Source organism: Tenrec ecaudatus, chromosome 11, assembly GCF_050624435.1.
Source record: "Tenrec ecaudatus isolate mTenEca1 chromosome 11, mTenEca1.hap1, whole genome shotgun sequence".
In the NCBI taxonomy this organism is placed as follows: domain Eukaryota; kingdom Metazoa; phylum Chordata; class Mammalia; order Afrosoricida; family Tenrecidae; genus Tenrec; species Tenrec ecaudatus.
In genome coordinates, this window is record NC_134540.1 from 109729045 (window position 1) to 109747002 (window position 17958).

General features: G+C 38.7%; 1 protein-coding gene across 3 annotated transcripts in view; it reads left to right on the plus strand.

Annotated features, from left to right (window-relative positions):
* Positions 1–17958, plus strand: part of SLAIN1 (SLAIN motif family member 1) — a 69218-nt gene that overhangs the window by 38854 nt on the left and 12406 nt on the right. The window contains exons 3-5 of one of the 3 annotated variants that reach the window (XM_075562622.1): positions 8354–8503; positions 10019–10168; positions 13715–14056. In XM_075562622.1, the coding sequence (XP_075418737.1) occupies positions 8354–8503; positions 10019–10168; positions 13715–14056 (642 nt within the window). Of the gene's footprint in view, positions 1–8353; positions 8504–10018; positions 10169–13714; positions 14057–17958 lie in introns of those variants that run through there. The other 2 variants (XM_075562623.1, XM_075562624.1) reach the window with 2 other exon arrangements.

Sequence of the window (17958 nt, forward strand, 5' to 3'; positions counted from 1 at the left end):
AACCTTTTTGGAGGATGTAGTGGGTCAGCGAAGAAGTAACGAGTGAATAGGAGACAGAAGGTAGGGGAGTGGTTCATGTAAGAGGAATAGCAGGCCATGGGATGCAGTAGAACTTCCGACATACAAGAACTGGCAGTATGATGGAGGGAAATGAAGACAATAGAAGCTGAGTGAGTTAAATGAGACAAGGGAGACGAGAGAGGGAACTAAAACCAACCGCTTTTCTGAAAGTTAGGCAAAAAATCTCCCCCCAAAGAGATGAAAACCATGGAAGCAGTTAGATGAAGGGTAGAGCCAAGAGTGCCAGCCTGTAATGTATGTTCTAAAAACACTAAGTTGAGACAAATGATAGAATAAATGATAGTACACTTTATGCGAGTTCCAGAAATGCAAGTGCTTAGTATGAGCTAATATAAAGATATACAAAAGAAGTACACATAGACCTGCTCATTAAAATTTCCAGAGTTAAAGAGAAAACCCCCAAATCTTCAAATGTCACCCCACTCGTATGGACCCCAGCAGCCACTTTGCAATTGTGGAAAATAAGACAAAGTGGGGCACAGGGGCTCTTTGTGCCAATGTCAGGGCCAAGAGAGTGGATGTATTTTCCAATGGGGATAGATAATGGGGCCTACAGATCTTTCGAAAGGCAGTCAAGTCAGGTAATGTCATAAACAAGCAATGAGGTAAATGTCATCTTGACCTAGTGTTATTTGACCTGCGCTGCCCCTGAGCCCTCCCTAGGGGAGCAATCTGATCAGTGTCAGAAGAGGATGTGGGAACAGAGTTTGCTACATCTTATAGTGGGTCAAGGTTTAGAACCTGGTTGATCTTATCTACAGATAACCTTCAGGCACAGTGAAGTAGCTAGACACAGGGATGATTTATCGTTTTTGTTTATTTTTTGGTAGCTCCTTTAACACTGCTCCTTAATGAAGGGCTTTTGTCCTGGAGAACGTGCCTTTGGAAACATTTCTGTCTCAGAACAATGGAGATCTTTCTCAAAATAGGGCTAGTTTTCCATGTGCGTGTTTGCAAGCATATAAATAAGGCCAAATACACTCTACCAACTCCACATTCAAAGGAAGAAATAGGTAGCCTACAAGGCAGTAGACTTCAGATATTTTACAAGGAGTGATGGGTGCTTTGAAACCATGCATAAGGATGGAGCATGGCCTGGACAGTGTAGTGTTTTATTCTGTGTGCAGATGGTCACTGTGGGCTGGAGCCAACTCAATGGCCCCTAACAACAACAGTGGGAGTTAGAAGAAAAATAAACATTGCCTTTCAACTTTTGAGGAAAAATGTTTTCCGACTATAATTCCATACACAGATAAATAATAATTGTGGGACCAAATGAAAAGATTTTCAGTTTGCAAAGGTTTAGAGAGTTTGGCCACCTAAATGGTTGCTTAAGGTCTAAAAAATAGTGACCAAGAAAGAAGAAAATAAGGACTAAAGAGGACTTTCACGCTGAATGTTGTTTTTCACAAAGGACTATTGTGCATTGCTGTAAACTGTCATCCAGTTGATTTCTAATTATCATGACCCCATGTGACAGAGTAGAGCTGCCTAATAAGAGTTTAATTGGCTGTGATTCTGATGGAAGCAGATCAATCTTTTGGTTAGCAACTTCTACTAGCCTGCTGACTTTTATTATTTATACTCTTCATGAAAGATTGAAGAAAAAGAAATTTGAATGAACTGGAATGGGGAATGATTCCATTTAACTTTCTAGTAGGTTTTTCTAGCTATAATTTGGGAATTAAAAAAATTATGGATTATAACTAATTTACTTGGATTATATAATCCCTGAAAGTATCAAAAGGAGTCTTGTAGTATAGTGGGTTACACATTAGGTTTCTAACTTCAAGATCAGCAGTTCAAAATCACCAGCCACTCCGTGGAAGAAGGGTGAGACTTTCTACTCCTTGAAAGATGGACGGTCTTGGAAATCTACGGGAGCAGTTCTACTCTGTCATACATGATTATTATGAGTTGTAATCGGCTCAATGGCATTGAGTTTGCGGTAGTTAGAAAGGACCGGTTAAGGACATTTGTTAGTTTGTTAGCCCTTTTCCATATGATAACACACTAGCAAATGTATAATAGTTGTATTTTCTCTGTTTCATGTATGTCAGACAGAGCGAAATAGGAACACCTGGTCAAAGCTAGTAGTAGGACTTCCTAGATCCCATCTGCCAATTTATCAGGAATTGAGAACTGTAAAGAAATGAATACTACTCAAGTTTACCCAATAAACAAAGTGTATTTGATAAACTGCAAACCACATGTTTGTGGATGATAATTAGGGAAGGGTGTAGCTACTTACTTTTACTATGAATTTATGCCTCTCCAGGAACTAATAAGTGAGCCAGTAAAAATAATATCTTCAAGTCAGTTTGTGTTTAACTATTAGCTTAAAGTTGGAGGTTAAGATCCATCCAAAGGTTCCTTATTAGAAAGTCAACATTTCAAATCAACCAACTGTTTGGAGAGAAGGATGGGCTGTCTGTACCCATAAAGATTACAACCTTGGTAGGCCAAACAGGCAGTTGTATTCTGTCCTATAGGGTTGCTAGGAGTCAGAATCGACTTGGTGGCAGTGAGTTTGTTTTCCCCCCCACTGTTATTCAGTGTGGCTTTAAGAAAAAAAAAAACCAACTTAATTATTTATTAACAGTCTTATTGGTATGTAATTCACATATCATACAATTCAATAGTTCAATCGTATTAAAAAGAGTTGTACAGTCACCATAATCAATTAGAGAACATATTCTCCTTTTGTCTACTCACTGTTAATAGCTTCCCATTTCTCCTCACCCTTCCCTGCCATGCCCCCAAGAAACCACTAATACAGTTACGGTCTATAGAATTACCTCTCCTGCAGTTCATACACAGGAAAACGTACCCAAACCAAATAAAACACCACTGATTTCATCAGTGACTTGATTTTCATAGCAAATATACAAAAACAAAAAACCAGGCTACCACTGCCATCTATAGCTCCTATGTTGAAACTCTTCTTCATTAGTATTTTGTTTTCCAAGTAATTTTTACTTTTGATCTCACTTTTTCTTCAGCTGCCTGCATTTTTCTCCCCCTTCTCTGTCTCTTCTACAGATTTTCCCTCCACTTGCCCTTAACCGTTCCTTTCCTCTTGGACTATTCTGTTCCCTCTGTGCATTCTCCTTGGAAGACTTCATTCATGTCCTCTTTGGCGATGGACCCACGGGCTCTCTTTTTCTAGAGGTCTTGTCTTCAACACAGGCTCTTCCTGGACTTTTTTCCGTCGTCCTAATCCAGTGTCAAACCTTCACATGCAAATTAATTGACTGACAATACCATGGCTTCAAGGGTGAGGTGTTCCTTAGTCCTCAAACAACATATTTGCTTTTCAGCACTTTAAAGAGCTCTTGTACAGCACGTTTACCCACTCAATGCGTCCGCTGAGATCTCTGATTGCTGCTTCATGAGTATGGTTTGTGGATCCAAGCAAGACAAAATATGTGACAATATCTATCTATTCTCTGTTTACCATGATGTTACCTGCTGGTCCAGGAGTGAGGATTTTAGTTTTCTTGACATTGGGTTGTAATCCACACTGAAGGCTGCAGTCCTTGATCTTCATCAGCAAGTGCTTCAAGTCTTCCTCACTCTCTGCAGGCATGTGAAAGGTTAATAAGCCTTCCTCCAATACTATTGCCACATTCTTCTTCACATAATCCAGCTTCTCTATTTGCTCAGCATATAGATTGAGTAAATATAACAAGAGGACGCAGCCTTGACTCACACCTTTCCTGGTTTTAAACCATGCAATGTGTCCTTGTTCTGTTTGCACAGCTGCCTCTTGATCCATTTACAGATTTTGAATAAGCACAATGTAGTTGTGATAGGTTTAGTGTGCCAACTTAGCCAGTAAGAACATGTGGGTTTAATCAGGTCCCAGTTTGATTGGAGGGCAAAGAGATAAATGGTGCTATAAGATCCAGCCCCCCCCCCCCCCCCCGCTTGCTCTCTGATGATCAGAGTGTGCTGGAGCTGATCTGAGCGTACTGGGTGGGAGTTACAGTCTCAGACCCGCAGGGACAGTTCTGCCCTCTAGGGTAGCTATGAGTTGGAATCTACTCAATGGCTGTGAGTTTTGTGTTTTTTTAAAATTTTATTTGAGAGTACAACTTTGATGGTAATGTACCAAACAGACGTGGTTACGACAGTCTCAGTGGCTGGACAATTGTTAACAGAAATTTGATGATCTAGGTGGCTAGTGGCTAAAGGAAGCATGCGGCTTTAGGACTATATAGTACTGTACAGAGCCGTTTAATTGAAAGGTTTTGGGTTCAGTTCCACCCAAGTAGCTCTGTGGGAGAAAAATCTGATAGGCTGCTTCTGTGAACATTGAGCCTAGAAAACCCCAGGAGGCAGCTCTCTGTTACATGGGGTCTCTATGTGTTGAAATGGACTAAATGGCACCTAAAACAACAGCAAAACCATAGGAGTATAGAGAGCATGAGAAAAGGAATATTTCGTGAAGCAGTTTAGCTTAATGTGTTTCTGAAGGAAGACTTTTTCAAACACAAATGATTTAAACTCTGTACCATCATATGTGAGCACAACTTGCTATTCCTGGCTTGGAATTAAAGGAAAAAATATCTAGTCTGTGTCATCTCCAAGTTTAAGGTGCATGGCTTAGTGATGTACTTCTGAAGTAGTTATTGAAAATTCTATGTAGCACAGTTCTGTGGCAAACACATGGGCATCAAGAGCCAGACTAGCTTGGTGCAACTGGTTTGATGTTGCGTTTTGGTTTTCAACTTATGGATATAATTTAGGAAAGAAGTACAGAAAAAAATAGATTCTCATTTACAATTTCTCTGTCAGTGATTTTCTCAGCCATTTGATAAAATTATCTTTCTCCTCTCTCAGGCTCCTACTGATCACCACTGAGTCTTTTGAATAATTGCCCAGCATAATGTGAAAACAGTAGCAGCCGAGGCTTCTTATGTACAAACATATATCTCATAGGTTTGGTTCCTTGGTTTGGAGGCTGAGGGGCCAGAGTTTCATCAGACATCACAGTTAATTAGCTTAATCTCATGCTTAGTATTTGTGTTCTGCCTCTTAGTTTGTTGCTTAATGGCTGGGGTTTTTAAAGCTTACAAGTGACCATCCAAGGTGTACACCTTTTGGTTTCTGTTTGCCTGGAATAAGAGAGGAAGGAGAGTCAGGAATAAGAGGAAGAAATTTAATTTATGGCTAATTACCTCTGGAAGCACATGACTGTTTTGCCATGAGACTGGATGAACTGAATGTGATCTGGCTGTCATCAATGAACATTTCTAGGAAAGATTCTATAGCCCAATCCTGATAGCAAGGAGTAGCGTGCAGAACAGAATTTCAAATACTTATGGAACCGGACATTCTGGAGCCAAGGAGGGTGGATGAATATCTACTGTAAACATTACTCTTTTATAATATACTTACAGGGGATTACATTGAAATGAACAAGTCTGAAGATTAGATAGGATACTTGAAGACAGTAAGGTTATATGAATGGAGGAGGACAGCTCAGCAAAAGAGAGTGAGAATGGTCACACAACGTAAGGAATGTCGTCATTTTTGTTAGATGAAGGCTAGTTGGTCCCCACTCATAGCAACACAACGCACAGCAGAAGGAAACACTGCCCAGTGTAGTGCCGTCATCACAGTTATGTGTGAGCCAGTAGGTGTAGCCGCTGTATACATTTATCCTGGCGAGGGCCTTTCTCTTTGCCCTGCTCCTTGGCTGTACCAAGAATGCGGTCCTTTCCCAGGGACTGGTCTCCCCTGATGACATGTCCAAAGTATGTGAGACAGTGTCTCCCCACACTTGCTTCGAAGGAGCATTCGGACTGTAGAATGTCCTGCTTCCCCAAGGTCGATTTGTTTGCTCTTTTGGTAGTTCTTGGTACTTTCGGTATTCTTCACTGGTTCCATCATGCAAATACATGGATTCTCCTGTGAGCTTCCTTATTCGGTGTTCTACTTTCACATGCATATGAGACATTTGAAAACGTCACAGCTTGGGTCAGGTGCACCTTAGTCCTCGAAGTAACATCCTTGCTTTTCAACACTGTAAAGAGATCTTGTGCAGCTGACAACCCCCCCCCCCAAAGCAATGTGTCCTTTGATCTCTTGATTGCTGCACCATGAGCATTGATTGTGGATCCATGCAAGACAAAACCTTGACACCTTTAATCTTTTCTCCATTCATCAAGTTGTTACCTATTGGTCCATTTGGGAGGATTTTGGTCTTCTTTAGATTGAATTGCAATCCACACTGAAGGCTGTAATCTTTGATCTTTACCAGCAAGTGCTTCAGGGTAATTAGTGTCACTGAAGTGTACATGGAGAAATTGTGAAATTTATGTATGTTAAACAAAAACAATAAAAGTTAATTATAAAAATGATCACACTCCCTACTTAAAAATGATAAAATTGCCCTTTAAGTCAAGTTCTTTTTAGTTTTCTGCCTCTCTGCTAAAACTATTCCTGTTAAACACCAAAATCCTTGAAATTCTCTAGCCAGCTGCTGAAGACTAACCAGGCTGTGATCTCTTCCTCTCTTTTCCCAGTCCCCAGCCACCTGCATTGCTCTCCTCCACTACAAATCTGGACACCAAGACAGCATCGCTGTTTTGTTAGTGCGCAGCTACAATAATTCCCCTCCTTTTCAAGCCGCGGTGCTAGAGGATAATGCAGAGCATTCTTTCATCAATAAATGCTAATTGTGTTCTCACTTGGCTCTTGCTGTCATAGCCACAATCACTATGTCACTGTGCCTGAGTGGTCCATTCACAGTGGTTATTGTGCAGAATAATGCGTGCTGTTTACTTGTGATTTGCTGTTGCCTGCATCTGTGGGCAATACCAGCCGTCACTGCAATTTGCCTGGCGAGTGATCAAACTGGTAAAGAAAACAATCTCTTAGGCAAGTGATTGGTCACAAAGAACAACTAATAGTTTTGTTTTTAAAATAGAATTTTTCATGAAAATATGTGAACAATAGCGATTTGAGAGGTGAGAACAGCTGCACACGAATTCCCATTTTTCAGTGTATAAATTAGAAGGCAAGAGACTTTGAGATGCGCCTCTCTGCCTGTCTGTGCTCTGGCTTATATTGGGAAGAGCTGCCTCACATAACAAATTACGTATTTGATAAGTGCATTTATATATAATACACACACGGGATTTCAGAAAATTCATCGAAAATTACATGATCTTTTAGTTCCATTTCCACAAATGTTTTGGAGCATATATATATGTATATATATAAATATATATATAATGCATTTCTATTTTAGAGCTATAAATATATACTTTTGATTTACATATAATATTTTATTTTCCCTCCCCTGTTGCTAGGATATGGATAATTGATTGCTTTTTAGAAAACTGGATTTTGACACAGTGATTTATAAATGATATTTAGTGTGGTTTACTCAAGTGTCTGTTATCTAAGGTCTGTTTCATGATCCCAAGAATGTACAGAGAAACAGTAAGTTAACTAGGACAGGCGAGGCAGTATGAGAGTCAGACCATCTACACCATTGCAAGTTAAGTTCCTTTTCATCACTTACTTTGATAGCAAAATAGTATCAAATTAAAGAATGTGTATAATCCTGCCTATTAAACTTAAGTAATGTATGTTCAATTTAGAAAATGTGGGAAACATTAGAAACAACAAATTTCTAACAGATCAACAATATTCTGAATACACTGCATAAAATAGCTATGGTTAAATTTTGTTGTATATGTTCTTCTGTTATTTTGTCCAATTTCCCCATAAGTCTTTTTTAGACTCAACAAAATTCAGAAAGATAGTGGTCATTTTAAGTGTTTTCTCCTCTATTCCAAGAACTTGTTTCTACTGAAACTTTGGTCAATATATTTCTAATATTAAACAGATGGGAAATAAAATTTAGAAAAATATAGAGTACTACAAATAACATTTCCCACATTTCTAAAGATAAGTCTCTTTGAGTTTCTTTTACAACTAATCTTTCAGAATACTTAAATCTTTGCTCTGGAATAGAGAAAAGGCTAATATTTCTAATGTAGAAATTTTCATTTCATTGTAGGTATATTGGTTTTTAATCAATGTCATTTTATTGTTTTCTTAGTGGAGTTATAAATAGTTCACAAATGGCATATCTGAACATTATCTCCATATATAAATGCATGTTTATTAACAGTCCTATGAAAATTTGCTTTGTCTTACCATTAAAAACATAAAAAAACCTTCCCTTTCTCCCTCTGACAAGTAAACGCCTCTTCCGTAGAGCTAACTGCTGTGTTGTCTGCTTCTGTGACAGCTAGCCGATGGCGGAGTCTCTTCTCTTCACCTGTCTCACTGGCTTTTCCTTATAGTCCTGTTGCAAGACTCAGTCCTTATAGCAGTGGCATTAATCCTCCCAGCTTCTCTAAAACCTCAAATAAAGCAATACTAACACCTGAAAGAACAGGTAATATTTCCTCTTCTTACCCAGCTGCTTGCTTGTTGTAATTCTCAGCACTAATCATAGCCTAAGCATTCAACTTTAATTTTGCAGGATCTACACAGGGGATAAGCCTCCAGTGATTTCCCTTTAACCATAATTGATACCTGGGTATCAGAGAGTATTGGAGAGACGACTATAGTAGATTAAAATGATAAATCTGACTTGAAGGGTTAAAGCATTGTCATTTGATTTCCTTTTGATAAACTTTGTGCTTGATCTGGTTTTAATATTTTCTGCGATTTTTTTCATGTTGGGGTTTATCTCTTGTATTTTTTCATTGTTGGTAGCCTTCTTGACTCTCTTGAGGAATATATTTGTATGTTTTTTTGGTACATGAAACCAGGATGGGTGAACCTAGAGACTATAATATAAATAATGGTTCCTGCAGGGATGATGGGGTGGGGGTGTGGGGTAAGGGGGAGCTGATATCCAGGAATACAAGAAGGAAGGAAATGTGTTGGCACTGACTGCGGTAGCAGTTGTACACCAGTGTTTGATATCATTGAACTATGGGATAGTATGGTGCCTGGATTAGGTCCTAATAAAATGATTTGAAGGAAAAAGCAGTTTAAGTGAAGTCCTACTACAATGGAGATTGTGTACATTTTGAGTACAAAAGGGATGCGCCTCCATTTGTACTCAGACATGGTTGATCTGCTCTGGCAAAAGAATATTTATGTCGTTACATGTTCTTAAGTACCTAGTGGGCTTTTAAAATTAAATGCCAAAAGATAATTTAACTTGTTTTATTATGATTCAAGATTGTCTGTAAATACATACATTATATGTATATATTTATAAACACACATATAAATATATATAAGTCCAGTGCTATGTGGTTATAGTAAGATTTTATAGAATGAATATCTCATCATTACTTGTCTCTGCACTGGTGTGGTTCCATTCTGTAACTTCCTGCCAAATGGTCCTTTCTTTCTTGATTTTCTTATCTCAAGCCTTTGCTTTTTCCATGGTAATGGATGACTGTGTCTTCTTTGACAACCCACTGCTCTAAATTATCATTTTATTATGTATTTCTGTATGTCTGTGTGCCTTTTATGTGTGGTATTCTTATCCATTTATAGCACTACTGTTCGGCTGTATTCTGGTCCTATTAGTGAATGAACTAGATTAAAATTGTAATTTAAAATGTGCAGCAATTACTATGAGAGACACATCTTATAATTAATGGAGAGTGTACATGAAGACATATTATTATATCCTCTCTTGCCCTTCCTTAGATATGTACTTAACTGATACGATGCCCATTTTAACATTCCCAAGTTACTAGATTGTATATAAACATGAGAAGATGTGTTTATTATTTGGTCCTTCAATAGTGATAGCAGAGGAATTTTTGCGATGTTATGAAAGGATAAAAATGACTGTGTTTGTGAACCATATATACTTACATGAGATCTGTATATACTTACGTAAGTTATTTAGTTCTTTCGACTAAATGATATTTCTGTTTTTCAGGTTACACTTCGAGGGCCTCCCCTCTCAGTCCCCAGTCATCTATCGACAGTGAGCTGAGTACTTCAGAGCTGGAGGATGATTCCATATCCATGGGATATAAGCTACAGGACCTCACCGATGTCCAGATCATGGCGCGTCTGCAAGAAGAAAGTATGTTCCTTTTAAGCTAGGAAAGGACGAGACCTCCACTTGAGATGGAGAAGGTGGTTCAGGCTTTCCCCCTAAGGAATGAGCAAAACAATTGGATCCTTTGTCTCCTAAGATCTTACCTTGTGGACAGAGCAAGCACTTCTGCCTTCCCGTTGAGTGTCATCGAATTAGTATTTACTCTGATCAAAATGCGTTGTTTGTGTAGACATTGCTGGTACAGTCGTTCTAGAAAACAGTTGAAGTAGTTTTGGTGGAAAAAAAATGAAACCAAACTAGATAAAATAACCGAAAGCAAAATGTCTGTGCTTCCCAGGAATTGCGCTCTCGGATGCTTATCCCAGAGCAAGAGAAAATCTGGTCGCGTAGGAACCCGTACAGGGAGATTTATTGTTACTGCTTTAGGTGCTGTTGAGTTAGTTCAGTCGTGGCAATGCTGCCTACAACAGAAGGAAACCTTACTCAGTCCTGCACCGTCGTCACAAACCCACTGGCAGCCACTGTGGCAGTCTCCTCCTTACTGCCTTCCTCCCTCTTTCCCCCTGCTCTTCTGCTTTTCTAAGCATGATGTCCAACATGCCCCAAATCCTTGAGACGAAGGCTTGCCGGCTTCACTTCCTTTTTCCTTCTTCACTTCTAAGGATCATGGTGCCAGCGCTTCTTCCGAGAGAGACTTGTTTGTTCTTCTGGGAACCTTCAGTGTGTTTCCATGCAGACAATAAAATACCTTTGCATAGTCAATAAAATGCACATCATTTTTTTAAACCGGTATGTTTCCTGCTCTCAGTCTATTTCATGTCAGCAATGATTTATTTCTTCATTCCATTTCCTCTTTTGAATCCGACTTTGAATTTTTGGCAGCTCTCTGTAAATGCACTGCTGCGACTGTTGTTGAATTCAACTTCAACTCAAACTTACATGTAAGTAATTGATGGCCTAGTCGACATATGTCCCTGTCCTCATTTTAGGGGCTATTTTGAGTTTTTCAATGACCTCTTCCCGCAGATAGAGTTACTTTGACTCCTAAATATTCCAAATGATGAGATCCATTTGTACTATTACTGCTTTTATTGTTAAAAAAAAGATATTTCACAGTGACAGATTTGTCTTCCAAAATTATAAGATGTGATCTCAAGCTTCATTTCTTTACCCAGACTGTATTTTCCAAGTATTGTCCTTGCCTTTTTATTTCTTACCTTCATGTTCTAGTTGACAATAATTATTAATATCTATTGACTGCATGTCTGATCAATTTCAGATACAGGATCTTGGTAGAATTCTTCAATTTTTTCAATAGTGGCTTTAGTAGTTAGCATGTAAATTTAAAAAATAATTGTATTAACTGGACTTCCTCGTAGACATATAGCTCTTCTCCTATCACAAATCTCCCTGTTCTTCATGATAGAACTTGAAATATCCTTTTTGATTATGCATGGGATGCATTACTCTTGAATTTGTCATTTCTGACATACTAAACCATATGATCGTCTGATTCCAGATAGCCAATCCCAGCCCATTTCAGCTTACTAATGTTTAAGAGTTTGATCTTTATGTGTTCCATTCAATTTTCCACAACTTCCACCTTTTTTAGACTCAATATTTAATACATTCCATGATGCAATTAATAATGGATGTTTGCAGAGATTTCTTCTCACCTTTAGCCCTACCCCATGAGCAAACGGAGACCCCAAAGCTTAACCTCATTCCCGTCACTGTGGTCAGTTCTACTTTGCGGAGGCAGCTCTTCTCATAGAGAGCAGCTTACTCCTTATCTTGATCATCGCCAGTAAGCAGCCCAGATGCCCTCACTAGGTAAATGGTAAACAAATGGTAGTGTGTCCATACCATGGAATATTACTCAGCAATAAAAAGGAAAGTAATATTGATAAACATCCTGGTTGGATTGCCACAAAAGTATACTGTGTGAAAATAAATGAATCCCAAGAAGAATGCTATGCTAACTAATTCTATTTATATAGCGTATTTTAAATGAGAGGAAGAAAACTTAGTGGCTATGGGAGGAAGTTGGTGAGCTTACTGAAAGGCAACAGGAGGGTTTTGTTTGTTTGTTTATTATTTTTTTAAGTGTCCAAACTCCTCAATGTTAGGGTGGACATGTGTGAGAACCTTCATGTACAGATAGAACTTAATACAGATGCACATACATGAGTAAAACTGGGGAAACCTGAGTAATAGTGTGGACTGTATTTGTATCAGAATCCTGCTTGTGATATTTTATACTTTTGTAGAGGAAATTTGAAGAAACTGTAAAATATACAAGGAATTTTCCTATATTATAGTTGTATGTGAGTTGCTGTTATCTTAATAAAATCATCAATTAGGAAATACATGATTAAAGTTCTCAAGGAAAATAACTGTGGAAGAGTAGATAATCAGAAATGTCAGAGTAAATCACTGATTCTTCAAAGGAGTTATAACAAATCTGGGAGTGAAGTGCTTCAAGGGCATCAATTATATCAAAAGGCACAATAAAATGTAGGTCATTGAACTGAGCTATGCTTGTTTTAAAGTTATCTTTTCAGACCAAGAAGAGAAGAAATGGCCTATTATCAGCTAAGTTTTGCTCTCAGAATTAATCAAGGCTACTGTGAGAAACATTGTAAGGTTGAGGTAGGATTTTATCAGATAACATTTGAGGGAAAAGTTAACTCCTCTTACTAAAAACATAGGGCTAAAAAATAAAAAAAAATGGATGTATCAGAAATCAAGTTGTAAGGAATTTGGAAACGAAAAGTCAGAGAACTATTTTTGGAGAAAATTGTGACATTAGCAATGGGATGATTACGTAAAAATTTCCTGATTTGACGTTTAAACATTTGCCATGTATCATGACCCAAATCATTGAAGGTTAAAGTATCAAATGAATGGATAAAAAAGAGTTGACCTTGTTAGAAAATACTTGTATCCCAGATTTTGAAATGTTCTTTGACTTTGAAAGTTGGCATAGGGATGGAATGTAGAAGGGATTCTCTGGCAGAGATAAGAGCATTTTAATTGTCTACCTCATTTGGCTAGGTGTCCTTGAGCCAGTTCCAGCGCGTTGTAGGTGGTGCCGTGTGTACAGCAGGTGACTAGGCTGCCGGGCCTGCACTAGCCGCACAGTGTTTGCTGCATTGGAGCTCATAGTTGCTGCCAGTACGCTAAACTGCTTCCTTGAGGGCCTTCTACTAAGAACTAATTCACCACCAACTCTTTATAATGACGACGAAGTTGTTTCTTTGAATAGCTCTCCAGACTTGAAAGGAGGTTATTTGGGGAAATTGGTACATATATGAGCTGTAGCAGGTATACCTGATCTTCAGGGAACTTGAGAAAATCAGTTTGCAAACCAGAGTTTTCTAACATTAGACATTCATTTGGTAGCTAGATGTTTATTTTCATGTTTGGGATTTAATAAACTAAGATGATGGGTCTCTATTTGAATAATTTGTTTGGTATACATTTTCTTGAAATGTGCGATTAATAGATATTTTAATTTTAGCTAGATAGAAGTAACTCAGAGAGAATATTTTTTTATTTTCTCTATAGGTCTCAGGCAAGATTATGCTTCTACTTCCGCATCTGTGTCACGATATAGTTCCAGTGTGTCACTGAATTCAGGAAAAAAGGGTATATGTAGTGATCAAGAATATGATCGATACAGTCTGGAGGATGAGGAAGAATTTGACCATTTACCACCACCTCAACCCCGTCTTCCAAGATGCTCGCCTTTCCAAAGAGGAATTCCCCATTCACAGACTTTCTCTAGCGTTCGTGACTGCAAAAGGAGCTCCAGTTCCCAGTACTGCTCTTCCAGTAATTACCAGCCACAACAGTATTATTCATCTCAAGCCCAAACTCCAGATCAGCAACCAAATAGGGCAAATGGAGGTAGGTTATATGCCTTTTTGGCATTCGGTATATTTTGATCTTTTGGGTCAAGAAGTGGTTTTAAGGTCAATATAAATAACTTGGCAAGTACTTCCCAGATTAAAATTCCCATCAAGCTTTTATTTGTTTGGTCTAAATTTATAACTAATGAACCCTTTCAGATTTATAGCTTCACTGAGGAGACCATCACAACGTAGTTGACTGAGAATGCATTCGAAATGTGGAGAATCTTTATGGCAATGCTGGTACACCCATAGTGTGTACGGGATTGTACACCGAAGTGTTGATGATGGAACTCCTTGAAGCCCAAAGCTCTGTTGCAGCTTTTTTCCTGAAACAATTATTTTGTCGCTTCCCTGGCCTGTTCCTAATGGTTAACTTGAATGCTGGTGCTTGGAGTAGAAGCTCCTGTGCATATTCAAATGCACTGGAAGCTTGGGATGTGTCTCTTGCTCTAGTTTCTTGACACCTAGAATGACAATCTACATGTTGTTGTTAGCTGTTGGCCAGCCAACCCTGAATAACGGGAACCCTATGGGCGAGGCGATTGGGCTTTTTGTCATCAGAGTTTTTCTTGAGTGATTTCTGGAAACAGATCACTCGGTCTTTCTTCCGAGTTCACTGGAGCCGGGAGGCTTCACTGAACCCTGCTCAGCAGCACAGGAACACGCAAGCCGCCACGCACAGCTTGCGCTTGAAAGGCGAGGATTCTGCCACCAAAATGCCACTTCCTTCAAGAGCTATATATGACGGAAGGTAGCCGTATCGATAGTGATGCTAGTAGTTGGCATGGAAGTAGGAAAGTGATTTATTCTAATGTATATAATCAGTATGGTGTGTGTGTGTGGCATTCTTTTTCTAAATCATTTTATTAGGGGCTCATACAACTCTTATCACAATCCACACATACATCAATTGTGTCCAGCACATTTGTTCATTTGTTGCCCTCATCATTCTCAAAACGTTTCCTTTCTACTTGAGCCTTTGGTATCAGCTCCTTATTTCCCCCCTTCCTCCCCTCTGCCCCCTCTTCCATGAACCCTTGATAATTTATAAATTATTATTTTATTGTTATATCTTATACCATCCGACGTCCCCACTCACCTACTTTTCCGCTGTCCATCCCCCAGGGAGGAGGTTATATGTAGACCTTGTAATCTATCCCCCCTTTCTCCCTCACCTTCCATCCACCCTCCCAGTATCGCCACTCTCACCACTGGTCCTGAGGGGTTCATCTGTCCTGGATTCCCTGTGTTTCCAGTTCTTATCTGTGTGTGGCATGCTTTTTCATCTCATTTCCCCCCTCTCTTTTCTCATCCATATTTTCCCACTTCTAACTGTTTAGTTTTTTGACTTCTAAGAATTATACAGAGGACAACATCAAATTTTATATTATAGCTTATGTAGCAATGTAAGCTTAGATGTATTTTCATTCTAAGCATCAGCCATATCCTATGAAAAAACTTACAAATAATTCATATGTAATCAGTTAAAATGTTTAGTAATTAGCACCATGCTTTGAAAGTAGGCCCAGGGTGATCAAGTCAGCTGTTTTATAATATCGAAAGCCAAATAAAACTTCTTCTAGTGTTGGTTGAATTGTTATTGTGTTTTTAGGTTTTACTTTTTCCTCGTCTGTACTTGTAGCAATCATGCTACTTGAGAGATCATTTGAGAATATTTAAAATTTTATATTCATTGTTTCTCTGAGTTTTTTTAGTTCTTTAATTTTTAAATTTAAGAGAAAATAGTAGCAGCTAAAGGATATCATAGTGACTAATTTATTTCCTAGAAGCCCTGGTCGCATAGTAGCTAGCTGCTTAGCTACTAACCTATAGGTATTTGGCTCGAAGCTCGGGGAGAAAAGACCAGGCAATCTGAAATAAAAAGAAAAAAGATTTTGACTCTTAGTAATCCCATAGAACAGGGTAGACCTGCCTACAGAATTTCCCAGGTAGTCATCTTTAAAGACGCACATGCCACATCCTTCTCCAGTGGGATAACCGCGAAGCTTCTGTTTAGCAGTTTGTCTCTTAACGAGTGGACAGGCCACTGGGGCTCTTCTGCAAAGATGACAGCTGAAGAAATCCTCTGGAGTAGTTTTACTCCATCATACAATATCACCATCAGTTGGAATTAATTTGTTTTACAGTCAACCTCTTAAAAAGCTTGGGTATAATTTCACATAGAATCACGTATTCTCTCGGTCTAGGCTGGTTGTGGGGAAGAAATGATATAATGAATGTTACATTGCCTGGAATATAAAGGTTAACCCTCCTTTTAAACTACATATTAAAATTATAGTTCAAATATCTGAGCTTCCTTTTGTTAACAGAATATTTTTCAAAAAAAGCTTTGAAATTAGAAAGCTAACTTTGAAACTGATCTATCAATTATTTTTATAACTCATCAAAATCATAAAAAGAATCTGATTGCTGAAACTTCATTAAGTTTTTAAGAACTGAGAAGAAATTAGAAATGCATATCTGTAATGCTTCCCTAGTCCTTATATTGTCTAGATGCAAAAGCAATAGGGTACTTAAAAAATTTAAAAATATGTCATGGGGTCCTGCCTTATATGTGAAGTAATTTGCCAGACAGAATCTTTACTGATAGGTCCTGTCATCGTTAGGATAAATGTGTCAAATGCTTGGTGTTATCTTGGGTTCAAGGCTTCCCAGAATCCTGTCTGCGCTGTAAAGAGAAAGCTAACTTGTTCAGTGAGCAAGTGAGTTATTTCCGTGCTACTTATAGATTTCTCCATAAAGTCTTGATGTTTCTTAGATAATGAGAGCACTGATTTTCATGCTTCCTTTTGCTTATTGATCCAGTTTCCTGCAGCCTTTTGAGCCTTGAAGATAAATTATTGATACCTCTGAATCTAGAAATACAGTATTTCTTTTGGTTCCTTAAATTCTAACATATACATGGCTATTAGGGCATCCACACTGTGACATGCAGGTGTGCTTCATCTTCATATATTCTGACATAACCTGGGGTTCTCGGCCTCCTTCCCAGCTACATAGTGTCCTAGATATTTACATGTGGAAGGTTTTATTTTTAATAACAAATTTCAAAAAGGAAGCTTTGTGAAACCGACAGTGCTGAACTATGAATGGGTAAAGACTGGTTTTAAAAATCACTGCAACACCAGCCTGTGTGATCATGAGGTGTTGAAGGGATCAGGTATCAGGCATCAAAGAACAAAAAGTCATATCATTGAGAATGAGGGACAGTGAGGAGTGGGGACCCAAAGCCCATCTGTAGACAACTGGACATCCCCTTACAGAAGGGTCGCGGGGAGGAGACCAGCCAGTCAAGGTGCAGTGTAGCAACAATGAAACACACAACTTTCCTTTAGTTCTTAAATGCTTCCTCCCACCCACTATCATGATCCCAATTCTACCTTACAAATCCGGCTAGACCAGAGGATATACACTGGTACAACTAGGAACTGGAAACACAGGGAATCTAGGACAGATGATCCCCTAAGAACCAGTGGTGAGAGTGGTGATACCGGGAGGGTGGGGTAGAAAGGGGGAATTAATTACAAGGATCTACATAATAACCCCCTCCCTGGGGGACACACAACAGAAAAGGGGATGAAGAGAGACGTCGGACAGTGTAAGACACGGAAAATAATAATTATCAAGGATTCAAGATGGAGGGGAAGCTGGAAGGGAGGGAAAAAATGAGGAGCTGATACCAAGGGCTCAAGTAGAAAGCAAATGTTTCTAAAATGATGATGGCAACACATGTACAAATGTGCTTGATACAATGGGGGTATGTATGAATTACGATAGAGGTGTACGAGCTCCCAATAAAATGATTTGAGATAAACAAAAATCAGTGCAATACTAACTTGCTGCATGACCAATTTCGTGGCTTTGTGGCTTTGCCTC